Genomic DNA, 27629 nt, shown 5'->3' on the forward strand with positions numbered 1-27629 from the left:
TCCTCCATCGCCACAACAGATCGTCTGCCTCATCTTACCCATTCTCTAGCATCCTCTTCAGTCACACCAACTTTCTCCATGTCCTCCTTCACTACATCCATGACACTCCTCTGTGGTATTCCTCTTTTCCTCCTGTCTGGCACCTCCATATTCAAAACCATTTACTCCGTATATCCACTCTCTTTCCTCTGCACATGTCCAGCCCATTTCAAGTTTGCCTCCCTAGCATTGCCTCTAACCTACTCAGCCTAAGCTGTTCCTAATATTTCTAATCCTGTCCATCCTGGTTACTCCCAACAAAAATCATAGCATCTCCACTCGTGGCAGTTTCCCTCACCACCTAAGTTTTAATTTCCCGGTCATCTGCTAATTCTTTCCAACGACCCAGAGCCTGCCTCAACTCCTTCCTGAACTCTGCACTCTTCTTCAACTCCCATCATTTAATCCTCGCCTCTGCCTTCACTTGCTTTCTGTTCTTGATTCCCAAATTCGTCCTACAGACTACCTAATGAAGCTGCTTAGCTACATTCTCCACTTGCAGTCTCCAACCTCTTTCAGATTGCACCTTCTGCACAAGATGTAGTCCGCCTGTGTGCACCTGCCTCCGCTCTTTCCTATCTTACCCTATCCTGCCCTGTTCTTCTCCCTTCTTGAAGTATGCTTTCACAAAAATTTTCATCCTTTTTGCAAAGCCAGCTGCCATCTTTCCTTCCACATTTCTCTGCTTATCGCATACCTATCCAGCACCTCACTGCCTCGGTTATCAATATCTACGTGTCCGCGTAAGTCTGTTCAATCTCTGTCTACAGAGATTGACACTATTCACATACTCTTCCTTTGAGATTATCCCTCCTCTATTTGGTTCCTTGTTGTCACCATGGTAGAACAGTTTAAATCCACCTCCAATGCTCCTTGCCTTTTGTGCACAGAATCTTCCTATCTAGCGTCCTTTTTCTCCATCACATCAGCCACCTTTTTTCCTTTACCAATCATAAGCCCTACTTTTAGAGTCCCTACTCTCATCTCCAAACTCCTACCTTTCCTCCTCTTTTGCTGCTTCTGTATATGCCTTCCCCCAATCCTCTACCTTTGTCTTCGCTCAAAAAAAACTATTACTAGATTACTTAAAGTGTAAACTTTTGAATTGTGGAGTGACAAAGAGTGCTTTTTTTCTTGGTTCAAAGTAGATTTGTGAATTATTTTTATTTTATGGGGGTAGCTGTGCTTTGTACTACCCTAACCCTTTTAGATATTTTAAGTCATCAAAAAAGATAAGGAGAATTCTGCAAGAGCAAAAATGGCTTGTATAACAGCGGAAAAAGCTATTTTGTGGCATATTTGGCTGGTGATTCTCTCATGCAATTTTACTGTTGCACTGGAAATTCATTTAGCTAATGCTTTAAAATAACTTTTCAAACAAGCGCCCCAGAAGTACTATGTTCGTGCATATCCTTACCAGGACACTGGGGACAGCACTCTCCTTGTATCAGATAAGGGTTAGAGCAGGTCAGTGGTGAACACCTCTTCATCAGACACTGGACATTTCCATTCTATGACAAACACAAACAGAAATGAAAATCTGCTTTAAGAAGGCAACATGTTATTGAATTAGGTGTTGTACTCATTATTCTTACAGTGCAGCTGCATGTCCTGCATGAGTCAGTAGGATGGGGAAATTGTTGTCCATTGGAATATTCTTTCCCTGCATAGCTGCAGCCTGCAGCAGTAAAACAAGCAATGTTGTAAATATGAGATCCTAATTTCTCTGAGTTATTTATTTTCCTTATAGCAAATGTAAACTTTCTCACCATTGCAGTTGTTCTGGCAGCATTGCCCAGGCATCGGTGCATTACAGCGAGGCTCAGAACATTGCGCTTGATGGCAGTCAATCCTTCCACTCACACATGTGCACTCCTCACACACGCTCACAGGGTTGGGAAAAACCTCTCCATTCAAAAACACACGGTTTTCATAGGAGCAGTCTGACAAGAACAAACACACACATTACAGTCACCTCACTCAGAATAGATCGCGTTTACCTATAATAAGAATCACAGTCTGAGTTTTAGGTACCTCGACATCTGGGGCAGCACTCTCCAGGTGGGGTGTAGGAGTCCCTGCAGTTAAGCTGAGGACAAGATTGTCTCTCACACTGAACAGTGCCATGCTGAGCAGAAGATGAAAGGAGAAGACGTTAGCAGGTGCAAAGATAAAAAGTGATAGGGAGTGTGTTTATGAATGCACTCTTACCAGACAAGTGCAGGTGTGGCAAGGTCGGTCAGGGGTCATGAAACTCTGACCATTGCTATAGACACGTTGGTTATAAGTGCAGCTGTCACAGACTGAACAACAGGAGCCTAAAAAAACAAGAGACAGAGTATTCAGTTTGTTAAAGTATCTCAAAAAATGTAGAATTTGTGAAAAAGTTCATTTTTTCCATAATTTAAGTAAGAAACATAAAGGTAATATTTTACGCATTCATTACATAAAGTTCAGCAGACACAACCACACTCATGGGGAAGCCTGCTGACTTGAAAATGTCCACACTCCTCAAAGAGAGTAAGCCTTTGCCGAGTAGGCTGGCTTGAATGATCATAATTTGATATATAGATGCCTGATTTTCACCAGCCACACGGCCTAATTATCAAAATTAAAACAAAACAAAAAAAAGGCATATTTCAATTAATGTGTAATAAATATAGCATTTATAAGAGTTAGGGTCACAGTCTTACCAGTAACCCTGGTGGGATGCAGACAGTTGTTGGCAGCACACTGTGTGCGTGTGCATACGGCCTCTCCATTTGCACAGGTGCAGCTGGAACAGGGACCCTCAGGCTGCCAGTTGGACCCCTCATCATATTCCACTCCATCCAGTTCACATGCTGCAATGAGAAAAGAAGGTTTTCATACAGGACACTCACTTGTATGTTGCACCTGCACTGTAAATGTGTATGAGTCAGAAGTTACTTTTGCAGACTGGACAACAAAGATGTGGTTGCCTAATCGGATTGGAGCAGCGGAGAGGAGGGCACTTTTCTTCGTTGCAAATTACATTTCCACTCTAAACCAGAGAAGCAACAAAAGAAATGTCAAAGATATTAATGGGCATAAAAAGTGTTATGATCTAGAAAAGAAAAATGGATGAAACAAGAATCATGCCTCCTCTTGAGGGAAAAAACAATTTTTGCACTAGACACACACTTTTTTTGGGTGTATACTGCATAAACTTGCCTTACACCTGCACTGCAGGCAGGGTCCCCCCCCAGGAGGGCTGAACATTTCCCCATCAGCATACACCCTCTGTTCATACTCACACTCTGGAGGAACAAACACAAATAGCTGATTGGTTGTTTCTGTAAAAGTTGAAATGTAGAGGAAACTAGATGCATATTTTTGACACCGACCATTGCATGTGGCACAACACTCTCCTCTGTGCCTAGCTGGGTGAGTACACTGTGGTGTAGGACATGATGCAGCCTTGTGTTCACATGACACTTCACCTGCCTAGCAAAGAAAATGAATATGTATCATTTATTCTTTTAAAGACACCCTAGTTGTCACAAATATCATGGCTACTCTGTAAGTTTTGATACATTTTTATTCAAACTTTGTCAGTCTAAACTCACAGAGCAGTAGCATTGGAGGCAGGAGTCTGTCCTAGGTGTGAACCTCTCTCCATTCACATACACTTCGGACTCATATTCACACTGCTCGCATCTACAGGTTCACGTAAACATTGATTAAATATATTTAAAAACAACAAAAAAAGTGAAACTGTACAGGGTTAAATATCATATGGATGATGGTGGTAGGCAGGCTTGTTACCGTGGACAACACTCCCCAGCATGATACACTGGATTGTGACAAGACGGAGGAGAACAGCGAACGCGTGAACACACCATATTTCCATTCTTTGAGAGAAAGAACACAAAAATGATCCTCAACTCATTTACACACACGAAAATCAAATCTAATGGTAACTTATAGACACACCTCACATCTACACTCTTCACAGGGGTCTCCAAAAGGGATCACAGCTCCATTAGGGACTTCATGTCCATTCACATCACAGCCTACAAGACACACAAATAGACACATTGTGTTTCTACAGTCTAACACATAAAAAAATCTTATTACACAAGTCAATTAAGCCCACCTTCACAGACTGGACAGCAGGTATTTGGAGGAGGAGCAGTAGGGTTTCTACAGGGAGTGTAACACTGCTCCCTCTCACAGCGAACATAACCGTCCTGTGATGAAGAGTGAACAGCATTATTAGAGCTGAAGGCGAGTGACCAGATGAAAACCTGAGCATGTAGCTGCTGTCAAACCCACCAAACACTGGCAGATATCACAAGGACTCTCCGCCGACCTCCAAGAGTCTCCATTGTTATAATTTACACCAGAATGGGTGCAACCTGTAAACACACATCACATTATTGTACTAGTCCTGTGCTTCTAGGTATGAAGATATTAATCTGTACATCTAAACAGGTTTTTATCCACCCAAAACCTTTCTGCAAGAAAGATTCTCAGTGCAGAGCTAGTTCCTAACAACCCTAAACCAACAAGAAGGTCCATTTGTTTTCATATTTGTTGAGTCCTGTCAATTTTTGTGACATTCACAACTGGAAATTTAAATATATGTGATTAGAACAGCACATGCTATTTGTTAAAGTAAAAAAGTGGAACGCAGAATTATTTTGGATAACTATAAAAATGATCAGAATATATGCCAGTGTAGGCTTACAAGTTGTGCACCATGGGTGATACAATAAAAAGCATGGATGTGGTGAAGGGGAACATGCAGACGGTTGGTATGACAGAAGAGGATGCAAGGGATAGGGTGAGATGGAGGGAGATGCTCTGCTGTGGTGACTCCTAAAGGGAGCAGCCAAAAGAAAGAAAAAGAAATGATATAATGAATGCCAGACAGAGTTACCAGTGTGCATAAAATGAATTCATGTGTACCTTGCCAAATAGGCAAGTTTAGTTCCTCTCAAATGTATTGTTTAGTATACTTTATCTTCTCTGTACTTACCTGTGATTTGCTGGGCACAGCCTCCAGGTACATTCCCCTGTGGGCAGTCTTGAGGGGGGCACTCCCTGTTATCCTCCTATTCAAATGAAGAGAAATGAGAAAAAAAAAGGAATGGAAAAAAGGACCAAAAGACTTGTTCAAGCTTATTTAATATTTTTGATTGTCATTTATTATGAAGTAAACATCAAATACTTACATTGCACGTTTGTGTCTGACAGCCAGGTACATTTTCCTGTGCGCAGTTTTGAGGAGGGCATGGCTGTTGAGGGCACTGCCTGTTGTCCTCCTATTAAAAGGAAGAGAAACAAAAAATGAGAAAAAAGGAATGGAAAATAGGACCAGCAGACTTCTCCAAGCTTATTAAATATTTTTGATTGTTGTTTATTATGGAAAAATATGCAATACTCACATCACACGTTCGTGTCTGACAGCCAGGTACATTCTCCTCTCTGCAGTCTTGATTAGGGCATGGCTGTTGAGGGCACTGCCTGTTATCCTATTATTAAAAGGAAGAGAAACAAAAAATGAGAAAAAAGGAATGGAAAATAGGACCAGAAGACTTCTTCAAGCTTATTAAATATTTTTGATTGTTGTTTATTATGGAAAAATATATAATACTCACATCACACGTTCGTGTCTGACAGTCAGGTACATTCTCTCCTGGGCAGTTTTGAGGAGGGCATGGCTGTTGGGGGCACTGCCTGTTATCCTCCTATTTAAATAAAAAAGAAAGTAAAATGAGAGAAAGATCCATCCATCCATCTTTTCCCGCTTATCTGGGGTGGGTCGCCCCTCACCCTATCTCTAAGGGAGAGGCCAGCCACCCTTCAGAGGAAGCTCATTTCCGCCGCATGTGTCCGTAATCTCGTTCCTTCAGTCACTACCCACAGCTCGTGACCATAGGTTAGGGTAGGAATCTCGATCAACCGGTAAATGGAGAGCTTCACGTTTACACTCAGCTCTCTCTTCACCAAGAAAGGACCGGTACAGCATCCCCATCACTGTAGCTACAACACCAACCCGTCTGTAGATCTCCCGCTCCCTTCTCTCGTCACTCGTGAACTAGACTTCAAGATACTTAAACTCCTCCACTTGGGGCAGGAACTCGTCCCTGACCAGAGTGGGCACTTCACCCTTTTCCAGCTGATTTGGAGGTGCTGATTCTCATTTTCATTGCTTCACACTTGACTTAACACACGCTGCGAACCGTTCCGGTGCGAGCTGGAGGCCATCGCCCGATGAAGGCAACAGAACAACATCATCTGCGAAAAGCAGGGATTAGATTCTGAGACCACACAAGTAGGGATGTGTACCGGTTTCTGTACACATAAACGGTAGTAACCAGACCAAAAAGCAGCGCACATTTCGGTGCTTTATTTCAGTGCTTTTTTTTTCTTGAGATGTCATACACTTTGGATTCTAGCCAATCATTTTACCTTTCCAAGGATAGTAGGCAGGCCCAGGTACGTACGTTCTTTTAGAGCAGAGCTACAGATTAAAAATGCCCAATGCGAAGCGGTCAAAAGTCTTGCTGTACTTCACAGCAAAAGATGCAAACTCAGCAGCCTGCAACAAGTGCTTTAAGGTGATTCTGTGCAAAGGAGGTAACACCTCGAATCTGATGAAACACCTGGCGACGCATAACGTTTTTTTAAAAGCCGAGAAATGCACCGTATTTGATAGCTTGCTGCAAGACCTCACACCGTGCACATCTACTGCGGGTGTGGTGCCTGTTATCGGACCCGGAGTTAGCAACATCCCCCAAGAACCCGAAGAGTAGAGTCCTGGCCCCTAGCCCTGCCAGTGTAGCAGAAATGATGATGGCAGCAGCAGCCGTTCTTCTCTGCGTGAGTAGCTTAATGTTGCTCATGTGTAATTTACGTTGAGTAGGCTAACCACGTTATTAAATTAATGCACGTAAGGTGAACTAGCAAACACCGTCGTAGTTACATGTGGCTGTCTTCTTGTTTGATAGAGTGATACCATATATGCCCTATAGCTGCAGAAAAGGCTAACATTGTTATCTTTTTACCAAAAAACCAGCTAAACATGAGAGGTTTCAGGACAAAGTTTGTGTTTTCCATTGTTTGAGCACCGGTTCCAACCAAAGGAGGTATGTTGTATCAACAGAAAAGGCTAACTTGGTTATCATTTTGCAGAAAAAAAGAGACTGCTAAAAATAAAAACATAAGAGGTTTTTGGACAAAGTTTGTGTTCTCCATTCTTTAAGCACCGGTTTGAGCATCGTTTAAGCACCGGCACCGTTTCAAAAGTACCGGTTTGCCACCGGTATCGGATAAAACCTAAGACCAGAAGACTTCTTCAAACGTATTAAATATTTTTGATTGTCATTTTTTATGGAAAACCATCAAATACTCACATCACACGTTCGTGTCTGACAGTCAGGTACATTCCCCTGTGGGCAGTCTTGAGGGGGGCACTCCCTGTTATCCTCCTATTTAAATGAAGAGAAACAAAAACGAGAGAACGAATCAACAGAAAACTGCAAGAAAAGTTGTTTGAGCTCATTAAATGTGTTTGAAAATCATCTGTTGTGGTTAATTATTAAATACTCACATTACATGTTCTTCTCTGACAGTCGGGTACATTCTCTCCTGGGCAGTTTTGAGGAGCGCACGGCTGTTGAGGGCACTGCGTGTTATCCTCCTATTTAAATGAAGAGAAACAAAAATGAGAGAACGAATCAACAGAAAACTGCGAGAAAAGTTGCTTGAGCTCATTAAATGTGTTTGAAAATCATCTGTTGTGGTTAATTATTAAATACTCACATTACATGTTCTTCTCTGACAGTCGGGTACATTCTCTCCTGGGCAGTTTTGAGGAGCGCATGGCTGTTGAGGGCACTGCGTGTTATCCTCCTATTTAAATGAAGAGAAACAAAAATGAGAGAAAGAATCAACAGAAAACTGCGAGAAATGTTGTTTGAGCTCATTAAATGTGTTTGAAAATCATCTGTTGTGGTTAATTATTAAATACTCACATTACATGTTCTTCTCTGACAGTCGGGTACATTCTCTCCTGGGCAGTTTTGAGGAGCGCATGGCTGTTGAGGGCACTGCGTGTTATCCTCCTATTTAAATGAAGAAAAAGAAACATAACATAAGCAATGAACAGGAAACAGGACCAGCAGATTTCCTTAAGCTCATTCATTTTTTTTATTGTTATTTTGTTGTGGCTGAATATCAAACTCGTACATTACACGCTCTTGTCTGACAGCGATCTTCATTACAGTGGGACCCATTGTGAAAAGGACAATCTGACTGGACCCCTGGAAATCAAACAAAGTCTTTAGATCACAAAATTTTTCTGCTTCTTTAATTGTAAGTTAGGATTTGATGCAGGCTTGGAGTTTTATTCTCCTTTCTTTCTCTGTGTCTCTCTGTCAAACTTCTTTCTCTTTACTCTTTGGTGGATTGATCACCTCTGATTCTGCCCATGGCTTGCTTTCCTGCACCTGCAACTCACTGCCTGCCTCATTAGTGCTGTGTTTTTAACATAGCTAAATACAGTGTTCTTACAAGCAGTAAACCTTTCATTTCCTATTGAAGTTTACAAGTTGAAATCTTGTTGTAAATAAACCTTGTCAGTTGCTTGACTCTTCTCTTTGGTTGTGTTTATGCTGGAGTGTATACTGTAAGTAAGAAAATCTAAATGAGGGCATTTTTCTGGTGCCACCCTCTGCCATCTCTGTCTGTCTCCACAGGTTTTCTTTACCTTTTCTCACTGAGTCACAGATGAACATCTGGCTTTGCTCTCTTTCCAGTAATAACAGAACAGCATGGTTCTCATGTAATATACACACGCTTGCCTTTACACACGCATACACATTTTATGGACTGTAACCATAACCAGAATTGTCTTCATACTTTCCGACGTTAAGTCGCACAAGTCTATTAACACTGCAGGATATTTACTGTGGGAGAAACAGAGCGACGAAATCATGACAGAATGTTATTTTTCTGAGGGATTCCCTACCAAACAGATGAAATCACGGTCTTAATAACTTCCTCTATTATGTCTTCATCCATTTAAAAGATTATGTTTATAGTACAGCAATCACTGAAGAAAAAAGTCACATTTTTTTAATCAAAGCATTTACATTCCTCGTTGAATATAATTTTGCTGACCTTGGGTATTTCAGCCTTTAATCACTGTAATGACTCAAACAATGTGTTTGTGTGCAAGAAAAGGCAATAATCACAGCACAAACAAGAGGTTAGTAAAGCAGTGCCTAAAGGCATTTCCTTTAGCAAGCCAAGAATGCATTTGCTAAAAGTGTGAGTCCTCGAGTGTGTGTAATCATGGTGCCCTTGCAGCTGTCCGCTCTACGTATGTACTAGCAATGAAGTAAGTGCCAAAGGTAGGTCAGCGGAGTGTAAGAAAGGGGACAGTGGGCTGAATGTGTGTTGCATTCATGGGAAAATCAAGAGAATACTTAATTAAGGGAATCCTTAATGAGGCTAGTCCAACATCGGAAAACCCCCCACGTCTTTGTTTCATATGTACATGTAGTTTTACACAGTTTCCTCAAATGCACCAAGCAGAATGTGCAGGAACTGTTTAGTTTCAGTGTAACAACACATCACTGACAAATTATCCAGTTAAAAGACTGACATGATAAATATTGTTGTTTGGATAGTTTTTTTCTGGTGATGGAACGAAACCATTTGAAATCCATTTTTCCCAGTCTTGTCCTGGTTTTCTCATACCCTTTGGGCGACGATATGGATCGTTTGTGCCCTTGTTTATAAGATAGTGCTTGGTGCCACACAAGCCGTATACACGTAATCACTTGTCTCACCCCCCCCCCAGGCAACTTAACCTCAAAAAAAAAAAAAAAAAAAAAAGTAGAGAATGAGAATGAATCTAACGCAATGAAGTGGTACTGCAGTCCAGAGATCATTTGTATGTTGTCACTACAAGTGACGCATTATATGAAATTGAGAAGTATAGAGGTGAAAACACATATGCTGTGTTTTATAATGAGCTGAGCTTGTCATTTTCCTCTGCTCACATAAGAGATGCCTTAATTCTAAATGTTTACACATGTAATGGAAACCGTGCCTTTGTTTGCTGATACAGCATCCTCCCAACATGCACTATTTCCAACAGGGACCAAATGAGGGGAAATTAGTGCTGTTCCCAGGGCAGAAGAGGAAGTCTTCACAGAGATCATTAGTAGGGGCAGCAACTCGTCCCCGGCCCGGGATGGGCGTTCTACTTTTTGCTGGCTGAGAACCATGGCCTCAGGTGCTGATTTTCATTCCTGCTGGTTCACACTTGACTGTGAACTGCCCCAGCATGGGCTGGAGGACATCACCCGATGAAGCCAACAAAACCACATCATCTGCAAATAGCAGAGATGTGATTCTGAGGCCACCAAAGTGGAAGCCTTCTGCCACCTGGCTATGCCTAGAAATTCTGTCTAAAAATTGAACTAAGAAGTAGTTTGATGCAAATCCCCCCCTTTTTTTAAAACTATGTAGATACAGACAGAAAATATAAAATACAATAAGATACATAACCTTGAACAGGACAGGGTGATAAAATTCATTGACTACCATATATGAGACTAAAGGTTTGCATTCTGTAAATAAAGCAAAAGCAGAGGACAATGACAGAATATTTCATACACTATGAGAAATTAAAAGAAAGCTATAGTAATACAAAACCTGACAGAAGGTGGCTTCTAAGCTTGCCTTCATTTGCAATTGTGACCAACCTCAAGCCGTTCTGACACGTAATGAAACATAAGGAAATAGTGAAGTCAAGTAAGACATGATATTTGGATGCAAATGATCATTTCCCAAATGTTGCTAATACCAACAAATGCTGTAGAATTTTAAACATAGTTTAAAAGATAAAAGCCATTTTATGAAAGCTTGACCTTATTTAACCTTGAAGAAAAGATCAGCGGTAGAAAGTAATGTGATATTTAAAATCCCCATATGCCCTATTTTACGCTTATATGTTGTCAACACAAATAATGGCAGTAAGAAAAATAGTTTTAAATAGTTCTATGTAGCATTATCATCACTTTGATCTTTGGATCAATCTATTGATCTTGAAGGAAAGGTCAGAGGTCAAATATGACATATTTTAAAATCTTTATATGGTACTTTCTCTACATTGACAATACACACCACACTTAAGAATTATAGTTTCTAATTTATTAGGCTTTTTGTCAGTTTTGGACCAATAAAGTTCACCTTGAAGACCTCGGTGGATCTAAGCCAAATTTTAATGGATCGTTAACATCACCCAACGCTAGACCTCTACAAAGTTTTATCAGCGTTCATTCAAAACCTTTCAAGATGTTATATTTACAGACAGAATAACAGACATACACAGAGGAGGAAGGAGGAATTCTCTTAACCTCCTAAGACCCAAAGTCTTTCATTTTTCATTTCTCTTTGCTATTTGGGCTGATTGGGACCTGATGAATGTAAAAACAAAGAATTACGTGATATTTTTTTTACCTGATTTTTGTTTCTGAGAAAAGTGAGATCCACATATGAGGACATTTGCTTTAAATTTCGACAGGGCAGTTGCAGTATAATGTAAGTGGATTTTAGGCCCTTGTAGAGCAAAATTTATTATTTTGGTCAAGACAACCCAAAATGTGATGTTCACATATGTGTACGCCAGGTCCTAGGAGGTTAAGGAATCTCTGGGAAACACAAATTTCATGTCAATCTTTTCATGTATAATTGTGTCAGTAGCATTGTTGAAAGGCCCTGAATACATTTTCACCACACAAAGGTTGGACAGCAGTGTTCTTCATAAACATTTTATGAAGCTACTCTAGGTGACTTCAGTGTGGGTCAAAAATACCTGCCTGATCTGTTTGTGTCCCCCAGGAAAAACAAAAGCTGTGACAGCCATCAGTAAAGAGCTACTAATCATGTGTAATATTGTTGCTGACAGTAGACACAAAGACATATTTACATTTTCTCTCTTTCATGAATACAACAAATTTAGAATTTGAAAAATAAAATAAAATAAAATAAAACACCCGTGACAGATCTCACAAACAGACAGAAGCTTAGTCACCTTCTCTGCATTGGTTCTTCAGACATGACTCCAGGAAGTATACACGATTTTGTAGGTTGTTGTTCTGTTAGAAAACAAACACACAAACAAAAAAATCTCAGTGTATCCTGCAATCATGATTCATCTTATAATTTTTCGTGAAAACTCATACACTAAGTGTGATCTTTACCTGCTCTCTGACGATGCCCAACTCACGAGTCAGATCTGTCACCTTTCTCTCCAGCTTCCTCAGTCTCTCATCTTTCTGTTCCTGAGAAACAGAATTATCACCTCGAGGAGGCTCAGCTCCCTGCATCTGATCACTCTGGATCTCCTGAGGATGATAGCTGGTTTGGTTCTGTGATCTTTGGTTTGTTTGAAGTTTACTGGAGTCAGTCTGGGAATCTGGGTCATGTGCACCTGGAGAAAATAGATTATCTAAAATAAGAATCAGGCAAATGGTGGAACTCCTCAGTAGTGAATTATACTACATTTTTGACACATTATAAGTTCTGACCAAATGGCAGCCCCCACGTATGCCATCATACAATATATGGTCTCTGAATGCTATTGACACCGTCTTCTCCACGAGAAGTCTGGGCTCAGGAGAGCCCGAGTGCCCTGGAGGGACCTTCCCTGCCGGATACGCGATGGACGGGTGGCAGACATGGAGGATCGTGTGCCTGGCGGGACTGTCGATCGAGGACGCTGAAGATATCTACCTATTCGGAACCATGATAACAGGGTTCTTGCTGATCGGAGCTGGCCTGGCCCTGGCTTATCAGAGAATTAAGAAAGCGGAACCGGCTGTCCAAACCGCCACTAAGCTGCCCGCTGAGATTGACTTGACGGGACGAGGTGCGGGTTTTGAGAAAGGGCTCACAGACAGGGACATGGTCAAGAGCTTGGAGGCAATTGCGGCTGCAGTGAATACTCAGAATAACATCTCTGAGCGGATATTGGGACACATCACGGATCAGTTGGCTGCGGTCGCGAGGTCTCAGAATCTGCTCTGTGAGCAAAAGAGTGACAAGATCTTGGATTCGAAGGTAAATAACATCATGGAAAAACTCGCAGCTATCCAACGGATGATGGAGGGACCAGTGTCGGAGTGCTAAAAGAAACAGCTCGAAATTCTCATGAGTTGGTTGGAAGACAATTGCTATCATAATCTGGCTACCCCTCTGGCGCCAGCTGCGGGCTCAAGGCTGGAGCCGATCAAAACAATCCCTGATAACGACTATGTTGAGACTGTTCCTCCCCATCCCATGCAAGGCCACCTGGGTTGGCTGGAAGACTGTTTACTTAGCCTGGCAGGGCGAAGGACACTGTCTCAGCTGAACTCTGGACACGCACACACATACATATACTGATACTGATAAGCACTCACCGACGCATCACCCTCCCTACCCCGGATCCAACGCCACCTCCAACGCTTACCTCCCCTCTGATGTGGACATCGGGTCAGCTGGAGGCGCAGTCGAACGATTGCAGCGGTCCCAGATCAGATGTACACACTGGAACTCTTTCCCATGTTGCTCGTCTGTGTTTTATTGTGCTATGGTGTGTTGATATCTGTGCATTCCTGTATTATCCTTTTGTGTTACACATTTCGATGTTTTTTTCCTCGCTACCTAGCCTGACCTGTCTCCCCAATGTGATGTTGTGTAATGTATGTACGGTCGGCAAGGTCTGTCATCTCGGTTGCGGGCAAAAGACCTGCAACTGACAAATAAAGGCTATCTCATCATCTCATCTCATCTCATCATCAAAAGTACTGGGCCACCTACACATTAAGCTTACAGGAGGTGCTCAGCCATGCAAACATCTGCCATGAAGTTCCAGGTCCACAGTGTTTGCGTTCAGAAGATGTTTAAAACTCTGCAGAGAGCTGGTGAATTTGACACATCATGCTCCTGAGCACTTGCTGACCTCGCTCTTTAACTTTATCTGGTCTGCAACCCTGTGGCTGAGTTGTTGTGGTTCTTTGCTGCTTCCACTTCGGAATAATAGGAAGTTAGTCAGTATATAGACCCCGTCACCAGGAACATCAAATCATCTGCTAAAAACCCTGGTAGGCCTGCCTGTGTGAGTACTCTGTTTCACGTACTCTGGCTTCATATATTCACATATTTCTTAGGGTTACTGGGTAATTGGTGATCGGCGTGAATGTGATTGTGAATGGCCGTCTGTTTCTATACATTATGTCTGCAATCGACAGGGGACCATTCCAGGATGTACCCCCGCCATCCTACAAAAACTGTGACGGATGGAGAGATGGAATCTGCTCTTACCTGTAAGATTGCAGCTCCATGGGCGCCTTGGATATGCTTTCAGTGAAATTTCTGCTGCCTTCAAATATCCCTACATTTGAAAAAATACAGTCAGTACATAAAATATATATTTATCTGTTATGTAGAATAATGGCATCCATTATGGATATACTGCATATACTTGGATATACTATCTGATGTTTTATTTGTAATTATGCACCCGGTAAATCTAAACTGACTTTCTTTCCTGGTAGTATTTTCAGCAAAAGGCAGTCTCCTGTGATTACAAGGTTTATAGGACAATACCTAGTGTTGTGTAAAATACTAACAGAGTACTGTAAATAAAGAAGTTCAGATGATGTCTATCTGTGTGGAAGCAGATATGCAGTAAGCACAGGAAACTCACACTAAATTTACTGCTTCTCTTTCCTAATGTGCTGCCAAGAGTGATGAGAACATCTTGAGGCAGTTCTAGGTTGATCCTGTTCTCATTTTCTATCGGAAAAACTGCAGCTTCTTGACAGTCCACAAAAAATGCCAGTCTGTCAGGCTCCAGGCTCACAGCCAGATGTCCCCACTTTTCACTTGCAAAAGGGTTTGTGTCCAGAAGGTGAATGCTGGCAAAGTCGTATGCTCTTCCTTCAACCTGGTAGTCCACACGCAGGGTGTTATTGACAGTGGAGGAGATGATTTGGAGAATGGGTGAAGATGCAGACGAAAGAGAAAAGATGGTGGCAGTGGATCGAGGCGCCTGGCGCCCCACCACATGAACACCCATGCTACCCTGAAGGTTGGAGTACAGGAAGTGAGAATATTCAGCAGAAAGTGTCAGGTGAGGTGCTCGGTTACGTAGTTTGTAGATCATGCCGCTGCTCGCACTTTTTCGGTGAGGTAGGTCTAGTGCTTCCACAAGATCAATCACTATAAAAGAAATAAGAGACACTGTCACATTCACATCCATATAACATGAGTTCTGGAGTAGAGCACTGTGATTTCTGGGTTATGATGATTGTGAGGCTTTGTGTGAGAGATCTACTGGTCAGTGACCTCAGTGACCTGAAACCAAGATCACCAAGATCTGATCTGTTTGCAATTTCAACTTATGACTCTCTTTAAATCTGATGTCTGGTGCTTTGGGACTAAAGTCAGAAATGGAATATGACAATAAAAGCTTGTTTTGTTGTTCACTGATGTATTTATATTATGTTGAAGTATTGTGAAGTAGATGCACAGGCATACAAGGTGAAAAGCAATCACTGCTAGAGGCAAATTAACTTTCCAAATGTCAGATTTTGAACTTTTTCAAAACTTAAACTATAGTTTCTTTGAAAATGAACACTTAATATAAACACATGTGGGACTGGGCAAGAATGCACATTAAAATCATTAATTACATGTCAGCTTTTGTATTGTGATTTTTAAAAGACATTACTATTAAGCTTAAGTATTTAAATACCAATGTTTACTAAAATAAAAAACAACTCCCTACATACCATTTATAGCTCCACTGACTGTACGCAGATTAATTCACACTTAAAGTGATAATTTAAGAAAGTTCGATCAAAACAGTAAAATAAACAATCCATGACCCCTGTGACCCTGTGTGTTAACTTACCATTCTCGTTATCTGCACTAGACTGTCCGAGCACGAAGAACACGAAGAGCAAATGTATCTCCAGCAGCACAACCGCTCTGAGTTTCCTCTCCATTCTCCTCAGCCAAAAGAAAAAAAAGAAGAAGCTCAAAATCAAAATCAAAATACTTTAGACAAATATAACAGCATTTATCGTCCTTTTAGCCATGGATCATTGAGTTTAACGTTCAGTGTGTCACTGCTCCTCGTCAAGCAGACCTCTCCAAAAAGCGCTCAGGGGAAACGTGAAACATCTGGATCCGGTGTTGCCAGATATTGCAGATGGTTTTCAGCCCAAAAGTTATTAAAAACTCTTCAAAATATATAGATTCTATAGTCGAGTTTACGCTCCACTGTGCTGCTTAGCGTCGAAGAGGAATGAACACAGGCACTGCAGACACACATACTCACACATACGGAGACACACAAATGTGTGTGTGCGTGCGTGTGTGTGTGTGTGTGACGATGTAAAAACGATGTGCGTGTGTGTGTGTGTGTGTGAGAGAGAGAGACAAAGATTATTGCCAGAGTTCTGGACCACAGTTCCCGCCTATCACTTGAAAGCAACCCAAACAGCAACCCGTGCACATCAGTGCTGCACTCAGTGCATACGTACACGCACGATTACAGGAGTCCGTGCGCTTTATTCACCATGAGCACCTTAACTGTAGGCAGGTACCACTGCACCGCCGTGCGTGTGTGAGCGCGTGTGTGTGTTTGTACTCATGGTACTTGTTTCAAATTAACCCATAAAATTTACATGAAAGAAATAACCGCCAAAATGATCCCAAACACCCGAATTGTTTTTGTAACATAATTTTAACCCGCACGATTAATCTTTAAAACTGCTTAACTGGGCGGAAACCCACCAGATCTGGCAACACTGCTGAGTCTCTCCTCTGCTGACACAGTCCTACATTCCCCCTTGGGCAATGATTAAAAGGCAGATAGTAGTGAAATTCTGTTCATTCACAACTTTTGTCAAGATATCACATGTTTTACATGAAAAGGGTCGAGGCCGCAGATATTCACGTAAGAGAAATGTTCAGGTGTGCAGCGCCGTGAGTTCATCTAGTTTCTAGTAGCAAAAAGACATCCGTGACTGCCTTTTCTTGTCTTGTTTTCCTTGTTTTTTCCTCGAAAAAACATCTCCACCCAGTGGAGACCCCTGTTTCTGGTAATGAGCTAAAACCTGGTCTGGAGACTGGAAGGGAGCCATGCTGAAGCATCCAAAAAAGTTTGTGACAGAGGGAGAGAGTAAATGTGAGTGTTAATGTCTTACTGTTTTGGAAATAACTCCAGTCTGCATCCCACTGTGCTTATCCCTCCACCCTCTGTCCTATTTTCCTCATGTTGCCGACATCTTCATCACTGCAATGACTCTTATTTTAGATTCTTTCTCATACAAATCTCATAATTCTTAGCTGTGAAACTTACAGGACAAATAATACATCCTGTTTTATCTTAATGAAGAGATGATAGAACACCCAAGTGATTCTTAATGGATGCAGTTGATGGGAGATTCTCTTATCAGGCCAAATTGCTTTCCATCCATTAACTACACAATTACTGTAGATCTGAACAAAGACCCACCCATCGTGCTAGTTAGATGGTTTTAATCAAAGTTATAAATCCTCCATCCACCCCATCCCAGAGGAATTCCTCACTTACCTTCTAGAGGGTTGATTGTAGGTGCAGAAACTCTTTCAAGGAACTGCTGTTTAAGTGTAACACCAGAGTGGCATTTAGTTCTGTAACAATCATTGAAAAGCAAAAAGCTGCACTCACCATCACTGTACACAGTGGCTCTTTCCTTTTGGAAATTTGGTCTAGTTTCACAGACCAAATTTTCACAGTTTCACAAAACCTGCCCAAAAATCTACCAACCTATAGCCCACAGCCCAAGAGAATAAAGGTGTATTCTTAACTGAACCCATACGGGGGCAAAAAAAACAAAAAACAAAACCCCCCAAAACATTCCCAGTTTTTAGTGACTGTTAATTCAAGTAAGACTGTTACCCTTACTGGAAAAAAGGCAGATGTTCACATTGTCAAGGTTAAACTATAGGAGGACTGCCGAGACACAACTGGGGCAAGTTAACGAAGGAATTTTCAACAAAATCACGACAATTTATGCAGAGATCTCTTCTGGGACCAGAACATAAACTCCAGGTTAAGTTTACTATTCCAGTAAATCAGTCCTTAAAACCTTCTTTCCTTTTTTGTTTAGTCCTTCAGTCGTTATTACGAAAATATCCATATATAATAATTTTATAAGTATTATATTTGTTTGAAATTATCCTTCTGGCCAGCTCTGTCTTCAAAAAAAGAGACAATCTTTTATGTAAATAAGTCTTTTTAAAGAACATATAAAAATTATTTTGTCAAAAAGTGATTGGCGCTTCTTCCTTGTGATAGAAATGTCATTTTTGGCTCAAAGTGGTTTGTTATTCATGAAAGATATGTTTGAGAGATTATAGGTCAGCAAATCATTTACAGCAGTTTAAATACTGCTGATGTTCCAAAAGTGATTTCTGGTATTTAAACTGTTGCACATTATTTGTTGGTCCATAATCTGTCAGACGTAACTCAGAAATATCTTTCATGAATTATATAAAGCCATTTTGAGCCAGAAACAATACTCCTGCTACAGTATAGAAGCTTCAACCAGGTTTTTTGCAAAATGACTTTTATATATGCTTTATTGATCAGGGAACAGCCTGTCACTGGCATTAAAAATGCCTTTTTCAAAACAGATCTGACCACCAGCCAACAGAAATCGCAACATATAACATCACAGTTCTATAGTAATGGAACCAAAGAAGGATAGATTGATTATAGCATGTACGATAATGCAGTATCATAAAGATGCTAACAGAACTGGTCATTTCTTTATTTTATATACACTGCTCATACTGATATCATATTGATATTGACTGGGTAATTTTTAGGAACAAAACGATGCCACCTTGGTTGATGGAGCTGAAAACGATCAATCTACAGACAGCTGAATACACCCTGAAGATCAAAGAGAAAAAATGATTCAGCAGGCCAGTCCATTTTGCTGAAGCTTTATTGCAGCAACTCAAAATGGTACTCAGTAGTTTGTATGGCTTCCACATGCTTCTATGGATAGAAGCATGATCCTAATAATGATCCTTGGGTATCTCCTCCCAGATCTGGACAGGCTGAAGTGCATCCTGGTGGAGTCAGATGAATAGAAACATATTGTCCCTGAGGTGCTCTGTGGATTTAGGTCAGGAGAGTGTGGGCCCAAACAATTATATCAGTTCCTTCATCTTCCTTCAAAAGTGATTTTTGGTATTTAAACTGTTTCATATTATTTGTTGGTGCATAATCTGTCAAACATAGCTCAGAAATATCTTTCACGAATTATATCAAGCCATTTTGAGCCGGAAACAATACTCCTGCCACAGTATAGAAGCTTCAACCAGGTTTTAGCAAAATGACTTTTATATATGCTTTATTTATCAGGGTAAAGCCTGTCAGGGTCTATGGATTTCAAAACGATACCTAATTGCAGTCAGGGTGACGTTGACTACCCTGTAGAAGTCTGTGTGTCCATCCATGGGTATGCCTCCCCAGATCATCAATGACTCACCACCAAACCGATCATACTGAATCATGTTACAAACAACACAATGTTCTCCACGGCTCCTCCAGACCCTTTCACATCTGTCACATGTGCTCTCATCTGTGAAAAGCACAGGGCACCAGTGGTGGACCACTGCCTTGGAGTGGTTTAAGTCATACCTGTCTGACAGAAGTTTTTCTGTCTCACTTGGTAAATTTCATTCATCTTCCGCCCTCCTCCCATGTGGTGTACCTCAAGGATCCATCCTTGGGCCCCTTCTTTTTAGTATTTATTTACTTCCCCTTGGCCATATTATTAAAAAACATAAAGTCTCATTTCATTTTTATGCAGATGATTGTCAAATTTATCTACCCCTGAAACACAATGACCCTAACCCCCTCAGGCCTATTTTAGAATGTCTTAAGGATATCAGAGCATGGCTGGCTCTGAATTTTTTAAACTTTAATGAAAAGAAGACTGAGGTCATTATATCTGGGCCGAATGGACCTGGTGTCCCTCCATCTGACTTGGGTCCTCTTACATCCTGTGTCAAACCAATTGTCACCAACCTTGGAGTCAAATTTGACACAGCTCTTAAAATGGACAAACAAGTAAATACAGTGGTGAGGAAAAGCTTTTTTCAGTTGAGGCAGCTCTCTAAAGTAAAACCTTTTATTTCTTTATGTGACATGGAGAGAGTTTTGCACGCATTTGTGACCACTCGCCTTGATTATTGTAATGGACTTTATATTGGTATTGATCAGGCTTCACTATCACGCTTGCAAATGGTCCAGAATGCTGCTGCTCGCCTGTTGACAGGGACACGCAAACGTGAGCACATTACCCCTGTTCTTGCCTCCTTACACTGGTTGCCTGTCCATTTTAGAATTCATTTTAAAATTTTATTGCTTGCTTTTAAAGTTTTAAATGGCCTGGCTCCTTCTGACCTGTCAGACCTTCTACACCGATACACTCCACAAAGGTCTCTCAGATCATCTGACCAGTCACTCCTTGCTGTCCCCATGTCGAAACTGAAACACTGGGGGGACCGAGCTTTCGCTGCTGTGGCCCCCAAACTATGGAACAAACTGCCCCTCCATATTAGGTTGGCCCCAACACTTGAAATGTTTAAATCACTTCTAAAAACACACTTTTTTTCAAAGGCTTTCTAGCAGTATTATCAGAGTCAGTTTGTAGTCAGTTTTTAGTCAGCTGTTGGTCACTCTTAATCTTTTTACTTTGTTAATCTTATTCATTGTATATCTTATTGTTTATTTTACTCATGTTTTAATATTTAATATATACACTGATTTATTTTTATCTTCTTTTTCAATTATGTATTTATTTTGTTTATTGATTTCATAGTATGCTTAATGTATGGTTTTTAACTGCTATCTCTGTTTTATTATTGGAAAGCACTTTGGTCAACTTTGTTGTTTTTAAAAGTGCTATATTAATAAAGTTGGATTGGGATTGGATTGGACCTGCCAATTCTGGTATTCTATGGCAAATCCCAGTCGGGTTCCATAATGCACCCAGGATGTACATCTTGTGAGCACAGGGCCCACAAGATAGATGTTAGGTCCTCAGGCCACCTTCATGAAGTGTGTTTCTGATTGTTTGGTCAGACACATTCACACCAGTTGCCTGCTGAATGTGCGCTTTTGTTCTTCCTTACACAAAAGTGCAGATGCCACTCCAGATGACAGGTTACAGAGCTTCTATGCCCCTGTCCAGCTGTCCTATAATAAATGCCTGCTCCCATAACTCTTTTCTATGCTTTTTGTTTTTGAGACCGTAAGAAGCAGAGCAAGGTAGATGGCTGGCCCACACATGGAGGATGAGACCATGACAAAAATGATGTTAGTGTCATTATTTTTTAATGGCCACTGTTTTTCGGTCATTTATCTTCCATTTTTTTAAAAAAGTTGCTTCTCTGCTGACATCTAGTGGCCATCTCCAATTACAGCAGTTAAAATAAAAGTTTTGTATGTAAAAATAGGGTTGTTGTTGCAGTCACAAGTGGAAGCTCCAACCCCCACAAAACACTAACCCTAACCCTAAACTGAACAAATGGACAGTATAAATTTACATTTATGCCATAGATTTAAGTATTTTTGCACTCTCCTTCTCCCTCTTCTGCTTCTTCTTTTTGTTGCATTTACAGCACAAGCTGAGGAAGGTCAAGAAGTCTTATTTTTTGTTTTCTGTACCAATGTATTTGATAGAGTCTGTTCACAAAGTTTCTCTCTTGGAAAAGGACTCATTTCAAAGTATGCAATACCTATTTTATCATATAATTGAATAAAAAAGTAATAGTACTGGGTCTTGAGCCGTTTCTTTATTTTTAAGCCATTTACTTTAATTTGAAGTCCTTGTGTGCCGGTGGCTATTGCAATGGTAACGATGGTCAGTTTGAAACTGAAGCTCTGGTGCATGTGCCCCCCCCCAAAAAACAAAAATCAGCACAGTGCTTCAGAAACGTGGTGCCGAGGCTTGGTTCGTCTGAACAGAGTCAAGTGATCAATGACATCCCAAGCTTCCAAGCTTCATTCGGCACATCACTGCTTCAATAACTGATTCAGGGTTTATAAGGAAATGAATCATTGGCAGGATTTGTGCTGTGTTTTGGCGGTGATTTTGTGTGAGAGAGTGAAACAGTGTGTGATATAATTAGAGACATGGAGCCAGGAAGGGAGGACGCTCTGCCTATTCTAAAATAAAAACCGGTTCATCAGCAGTTCTGCTCGCAGGTCTAAAATTTAAATAAGAAATAACCTAGACATATAGATATAATTATAGTAGTATATTATATGTAAACGTACCAGTCCGCTGGTTAATTACATAAACACATAGAGGCAGGGACCTCACAGCACAAGCATATTCCCTACCTATTATAAGATTGTTATATGTAGTGTATTCTTTTTATTAGTAAAAAACATCAAGAAGTCACAAGCAAAAGGAGCACACACCATGGCACATGTTTAAACAAGGAAGGCTTATTCATCAAAATGATCTATTATTAAAATGGACATAACTTTAGTTTTTTCACCCAAAAATACATGTTCTAAGTTGTTTGAACTGTTACATAATATCAAGCAGAATATCAATTCAGCTCTGTAAAGTGGGCAATCATAATGAAGCAGTTCATCTTACAGTTTTTCTCAGTTGCTTTGGTGCATTTCTCACAACAGAATTAAACTTTGCACAATAGTTAGTTCAACCTCCACAACATGTAGTCGTTTTGGCACAACCTTGTGGCGGTTTCATGTTCATTTCGTCCAAAGGCAAATGCCTTTGGACATAAAGCAGTTGAGTAAGTACAAATATCTAAAGAATGGTCACTTTTGACTTGCTATTCATCACTATCTCCTTGCTTCTATCATGAATGTCACAATTATTTATACTTGTACCGGCTGAATAGTCATTGTCCATACAACTAATAGTCTTCATGTCATTGCTTGTGTCAGTGCACTCAAAATTGTTGAACATCTTGTCAAACAATTTGTACACCCATTTTGAAAACCCTATTTTTAAGGAGTTTCCATGAAAATCTCCATACAGTTTTTCTCAGTCGCTTTGGTGCGTTTCTCACAACAGAATTAAACTTTGCACAATAGTTAGTTCAACCTCCACAACATGTAGTCGTTTTGGCACAACCTTGTGGCGGTTTCATGTTCATTTCGTCCAAAGGCAAATGCCTTTGGACATGAAGCAATTGAGTAAGTACAAATATCTAAAGAATGGTCACCTTTGACTTGCTATTCATCACTATCTCCTTGCTTCTATCATGAATGTCACAATTATTTATACTTGTACCGGCTGAATAGTCATTGTCCATACAACTAATAGTCTTCATTTCATTGCTTGTGTCAGTGCACTCAAAATTGTTGAACATCTTGTCAAACCATTTTGAAAACCCTATTTTTAAGGAGTTTCCATGAAAATCTCCATAAATTACTTTTCTCAGGTGAACCTTATCTCACACTAATGAAAATTGGTGTGTGTTACTCTTACTTGCAACCAATGAAAAGCCTCTTCTACCCAGTCATAGGTGGATCGCGTTACAGTATCCCCTACTCTACAAGTGTATATATATATATAATGTAAACCAACAGACAGGATTGGCATGAGGTGCATACTGAATCTACAAAAGCTTGTGATGACATCACAGCAGAGTCCTGCAGAGGATGGATTCGCCACTCCAGGAGATACTTTCCTCGCTGCATTGCGAGGGATAACATCTGTTGTGATGTAGATGAAAATATGTGGCCAGACAGACAGGAACGTCTGGATGTGCCAGAATGATTTACTGTACTGTTACATGTGCTGTTTATTGTTCACATTAGTGCACAGCTCTACCAAATGGGTGATTTTATGTTTACATGTATTCTACAGTGAACAAGTGACTGTAGCATATTTTTCTTTTGCACAATTCTGTAGGATTACAAACACTTCTACACAATGGAAATGTAAAACGTACGTATTCAGTGTCTCAGTTACTCCCAAGACTCCCATAACATCTACAGTGACTTCACTGCACATTTCAGATGGCTGTACAGGTAGGCCATAGTGCTGTCGTCAGCATTTTCAGGTGTCACCAATTGTTTTTGCAATGGGAAACACTGAAATTATAAACTGTCATAGTGGAAACATGACAATGCCATTTGACTATCTTGTTCATACAGATGGTGTCAAGACTTTTCATTTTGATGGCACTGGCAGTTTCATTGACATGGATACTTGCTTTTGCGGTATGGATAATCAATTCTGTGCATGTGACGTGCTTTTGCAGGCTATCCACTAGGTTTTGCAGTTTGCACTAATTGTTTTGGGAAATGCACTAACTGCTGTGCAAATGTTGATGGTGTTCTGAGAAACGCACCAAAGCGACTGAGAAAAACTGTAAGTTGTATACATTCAAGCTGCTCTTCATATTTTTGGCCACCAGATGTCACCAGAGATGACTATTGAAAAGCTTCGAGTAATGAACCGTTTTTTAACACAAGCTTCAATGCTTCAGAAAGCTTCATTTGGCCATCACTAGCAATTTGTTTTAAATCAGTTTTACAGTTTTTCTCAGTCGCTTTGGTGCTTTTCTCACATCACTATTAACATTTGCACAACAGTTAGTGTATTTCTCAAAACAATTGATGCAAACTGCAAAACCTAGTGGATAACCTGCAAAAGCAGGTCACTTGCTCAAATTCGATAATCCATTCCTCAAAAGCAAGTATTCATGTCAATGAAACTGCCAGTGTCATCAAAATGAGAAGTTGTGACACCATTATGACCCTTTATGAACAAGATAGTCAAATGGCTTTGTCATGTTTTCATTATGACAGTTTACAGTATTCTCTCAGTGTTTTCCAATGAAAAAAGAAGGTCAGAACTCGGTGACACTACCTGAAAATGCTCAAGACAGCACTATACACTTTTTGCACAGCCATTTACAGTAAAATCTACAGTAAAGTTAGACATTCTTGTAGTTAGGGAAGTAAGTGAGGACAAGACACTGAATATGTGTGTTTCGCATTTTTACTGTGTAGGCTGTTTGTAATTCTACAACTTTGTGCAGAAGAAAAATACTCTACAGTCACATATTTAGAATAAACATGAGAAACACCCTTTTGGTAGAGCTGTGCACAAATGTGAACAGTATAACAGTACATATTGTAACTGAACATGCGTAAATCATTCTAGCACATCCAGACGTTCCTGTCTGTCTGGCCACATATTTTCATCTACATCACAACGGATATCGTCCCTTGCAATGCAGGAAAGTATCTCCTAGAGTGGCGAATCCACCCTCTGCATGACTCTGTGATCTCGTCACATGCTGCATCCATGGCTGCTAGCACGGCCATTTGTGCATGTGAATGCCGGTCATAAACCTTCCACCTCCAGGAAGAGAAAAACTCCTCTATTGGATTAAGGAATGGGGAGTAGGGGGGGGAGATATTCAACCAGCATTCTGTCATGTGCTGCAAACCACTGTCTGACCAGATATGAGTGGTGAAAACGCAAATTATCCCGTACAACAACATACTTGTTGAGATGGCCTCCACCCCTCTTATTCTCAGGGACTATGTCCCTGTAGAGAGTTGTTGTGTATTGTATGGATCAAGAATATGGGTGGGGATAGCATTGTCTGAGATGGCTGCACACACACACACACACACACACACACACACACACACAACAATTGTTCAATTTAGGAGACATTTCCAGGAAAAAATAATAACAAAAGGTATAAAATTTGCTTGACAGAATTGGGTACTATTCAGCATCCAAAAGTATAGTTCATTTTGACTGACATGACATAAGCAAATCATAATGTTATAAAACGGCAGAGAATTGTATGAAAGCAACTGATGCATGTCCAAGAGCATTTGCAATTTGTTCAGAGGAAGAAGAAATTGCTACTACTATGTGCACAAATGACTAAATGTTGTGAAGGTTGCACTAATGGTTTTGAGAATTTTCATTTTGATCTGAGAAAAGCACCAAAGCAACTGAGAAAAACTGTAACAGTATGTGTGGGTGTGTTCTCGTCTTTGTGCAGTCTCGGGTCTTTGGAGAAGTTCCCACTCTAACCACTCACACCTGCTGATAATCACACTCACCTGCAACTGATGAGCTCATCACTGGGCACTATTTAACAGGGTGGCTGAGCTTCAATTGCCGCTGGATCGTTAAGTGACAATAATCAGTAAAACCCAAGCTTTTGCAAAATAGCTGATCTTATTGGGGTTTGTCTAGGTGAAGTTAACCTCTGCCTTCTTGTGTGTCCAGGAAATGGAGAACATGTGTTTGGGGAGGAATCACGTTTTGTTTGGACTGTTTGCACTATAAACAAACACTGTCCTAAACTCACTGGCCCTAATAGCAGGAACTCCTGCTATTAGCTCCTAATAGCCGCCATTTGGGAAACCTGACACATGCAGTCAAATCTGATTCAAAAGGGAAAGCTTTGCATTATTTTTAAATCAGTTCTGTGTTTTTCTGTTTTTGTTGTTTCTACCGATTTTTTTTATGAAGAGCTGAAGCTTAACTAACTTTCATTAATCAAACTGACTGTAAATTTATTTAACACTGGACTGATCACTGGAACCTTTTCTAGCATTCTTTAGTTTTTTTTCTGATTGCTTGGACACAAATACAGGATGTGGGAGGCAGACGTAAAAAAAGGCAAGCCACTTAAGGCTGAAGTGATTTTTATTAAAAAAAACAAAACAAAAAGAAAACATCCTAATGTCCATTAATCAATTAATTAATGCACTCAGGAGAACAAAAAGGGGAAACACACTGGGCAGGACTCTGCAGAAAACAGAGGAGAAGATAATATTTATACTTATAAGGTAATTGTGGAAGTGAGAACAGAGAAAGGAATGAGAAACAGCTGAACATAATTACAGTAATCAGCAAACGGGAAGTAAACCTCAGACAACACACCAAAGACTTGATAACTGGCCAAGTTAAACAGAAAACTCAGAAGATAAATAAGCTCAGAGACACAAACTCACAGTGAACAAGATTCAAAAGGGGCAATGTGGAGGCTGTAATACTGAGAAAATCAAAATCAGCAAATACATCAACAACAACAAAAATCTAAATGATAAATATTGAAAAAACAGAAAAGTCCAGAAGAGAAACAAAGCATTCCACAAAATAAAGATATCCGACGAGAGAAAGTACAAGTTTATTCTAAGGGTGACACACAAACACATTTTGATCATGTTTATGACACACATGCACATGAGATAATATCTTGTCATTTGTGTCGCTACAGTTATGGCACACCCAGAATCTCACTGAATGTCTCAAAAAAAATATCAGTGTAATAAAACTAAGACTGTGACAACTGTTTTATACATATATTCAGTATAACCAGTAACTTATAATAAAGAGATCATTTTTACCTGTTTCATACCTCAAATGTGCAGATTTGACAGGGGTCACTGGCTGAATGGAAACTGTCCCCTGATCCATATACTCTGCTCTCAAATACACAGTCTTCTCAAAAAATAATGC

General features: G+C 40.4%; 1 protein-coding gene across 13 annotated transcripts in view; it reads right to left on the reverse strand.

The window, feature by feature from the left end:
• kcp (kielin cysteine rich BMP regulator) overlaps positions 1 to 17021 on the reverse strand; it is a 29800-nt gene extending 12779 nt beyond the window's left edge. The window contains exons 1-29 of one of the 13 annotated variants that reach the window (XM_025909054.1): positions 17003 to 17021; positions 15983 to 16077; positions 14774 to 15288; positions 14389 to 14458; positions 12285 to 12514; positions 12116 to 12179; positions 8257 to 8330; positions 8043 to 8132; positions 7831 to 7920; positions 7619 to 7708; positions 7422 to 7496; positions 5664 to 5753; positions 5451 to 5537; positions 5238 to 5327; positions 5042 to 5117; positions 4336 to 4418; positions 4157 to 4250; positions 3994 to 4073; positions 3826 to 3911; positions 3627 to 3717; positions 3405 to 3504; positions 3232 to 3317; positions 2968 to 3061; positions 2733 to 2882; positions 2251 to 2357; positions 2074 to 2167; positions 1809 to 1982; positions 1635 to 1717; positions 1457 to 1550 (exon numbers count right to left, since the gene is read on the reverse strand). In XM_025909054.1, the coding sequence (XP_025764839.1) occupies positions 1457 to 1550; positions 1635 to 1717; positions 1809 to 1982; positions 2074 to 2167; positions 2251 to 2357; positions 2733 to 2882; positions 2968 to 3061; positions 3232 to 3317; positions 3405 to 3504; positions 3627 to 3717; positions 3826 to 3911; positions 3994 to 4073; positions 4157 to 4250; positions 4336 to 4418; positions 5042 to 5117; positions 5238 to 5327; positions 5451 to 5537; positions 5664 to 5753; positions 7422 to 7496; positions 7619 to 7708; positions 7831 to 7920; positions 8043 to 8132; positions 8257 to 8330; positions 12116 to 12179; positions 12285 to 12514; positions 14389 to 14458; positions 14774 to 15288; positions 15983 to 16076 (3151 nt within the window). In that variant the 5' untranslated portion in view covers position 16077; positions 17003 to 17021. Of the gene's footprint in view, positions 1 to 1456; positions 1551 to 1634; positions 1718 to 1808; positions 1983 to 2073; positions 2168 to 2250; positions 2358 to 2732; positions 2883 to 2967; positions 3062 to 3231; positions 3318 to 3404; positions 3505 to 3626; positions 3718 to 3825; positions 3912 to 3993; positions 4074 to 4156; positions 4251 to 4335; positions 4419 to 5041; positions 5118 to 5237; positions 5328 to 5450; positions 5538 to 5663; positions 5754 to 7421; positions 7497 to 7618; positions 7709 to 7830; positions 7921 to 8042; positions 8133 to 8256; positions 8331 to 12115; positions 12180 to 12284; positions 12515 to 14388; positions 14459 to 14773; positions 15289 to 15982; positions 16078 to 16219; positions 16473 to 17002 lie in introns of those variants that run through there. The other 12 variants (XM_019361548.2, XM_019361558.2, XM_019361549.2 and 9 more) reach the window with 12 other exon arrangements.
• Positions 17022 to 27629: the final 10608 nt, after the last annotated feature.

This window comes from Oreochromis niloticus, linkage group LG7, assembly GCF_001858045.2.
Source record: "Oreochromis niloticus isolate F11D_XX linkage group LG7, O_niloticus_UMD_NMBU, whole genome shotgun sequence".
Taxonomy (NCBI): domain Eukaryota; kingdom Metazoa; phylum Chordata; class Actinopteri; order Cichliformes; family Cichlidae; genus Oreochromis; species Oreochromis niloticus.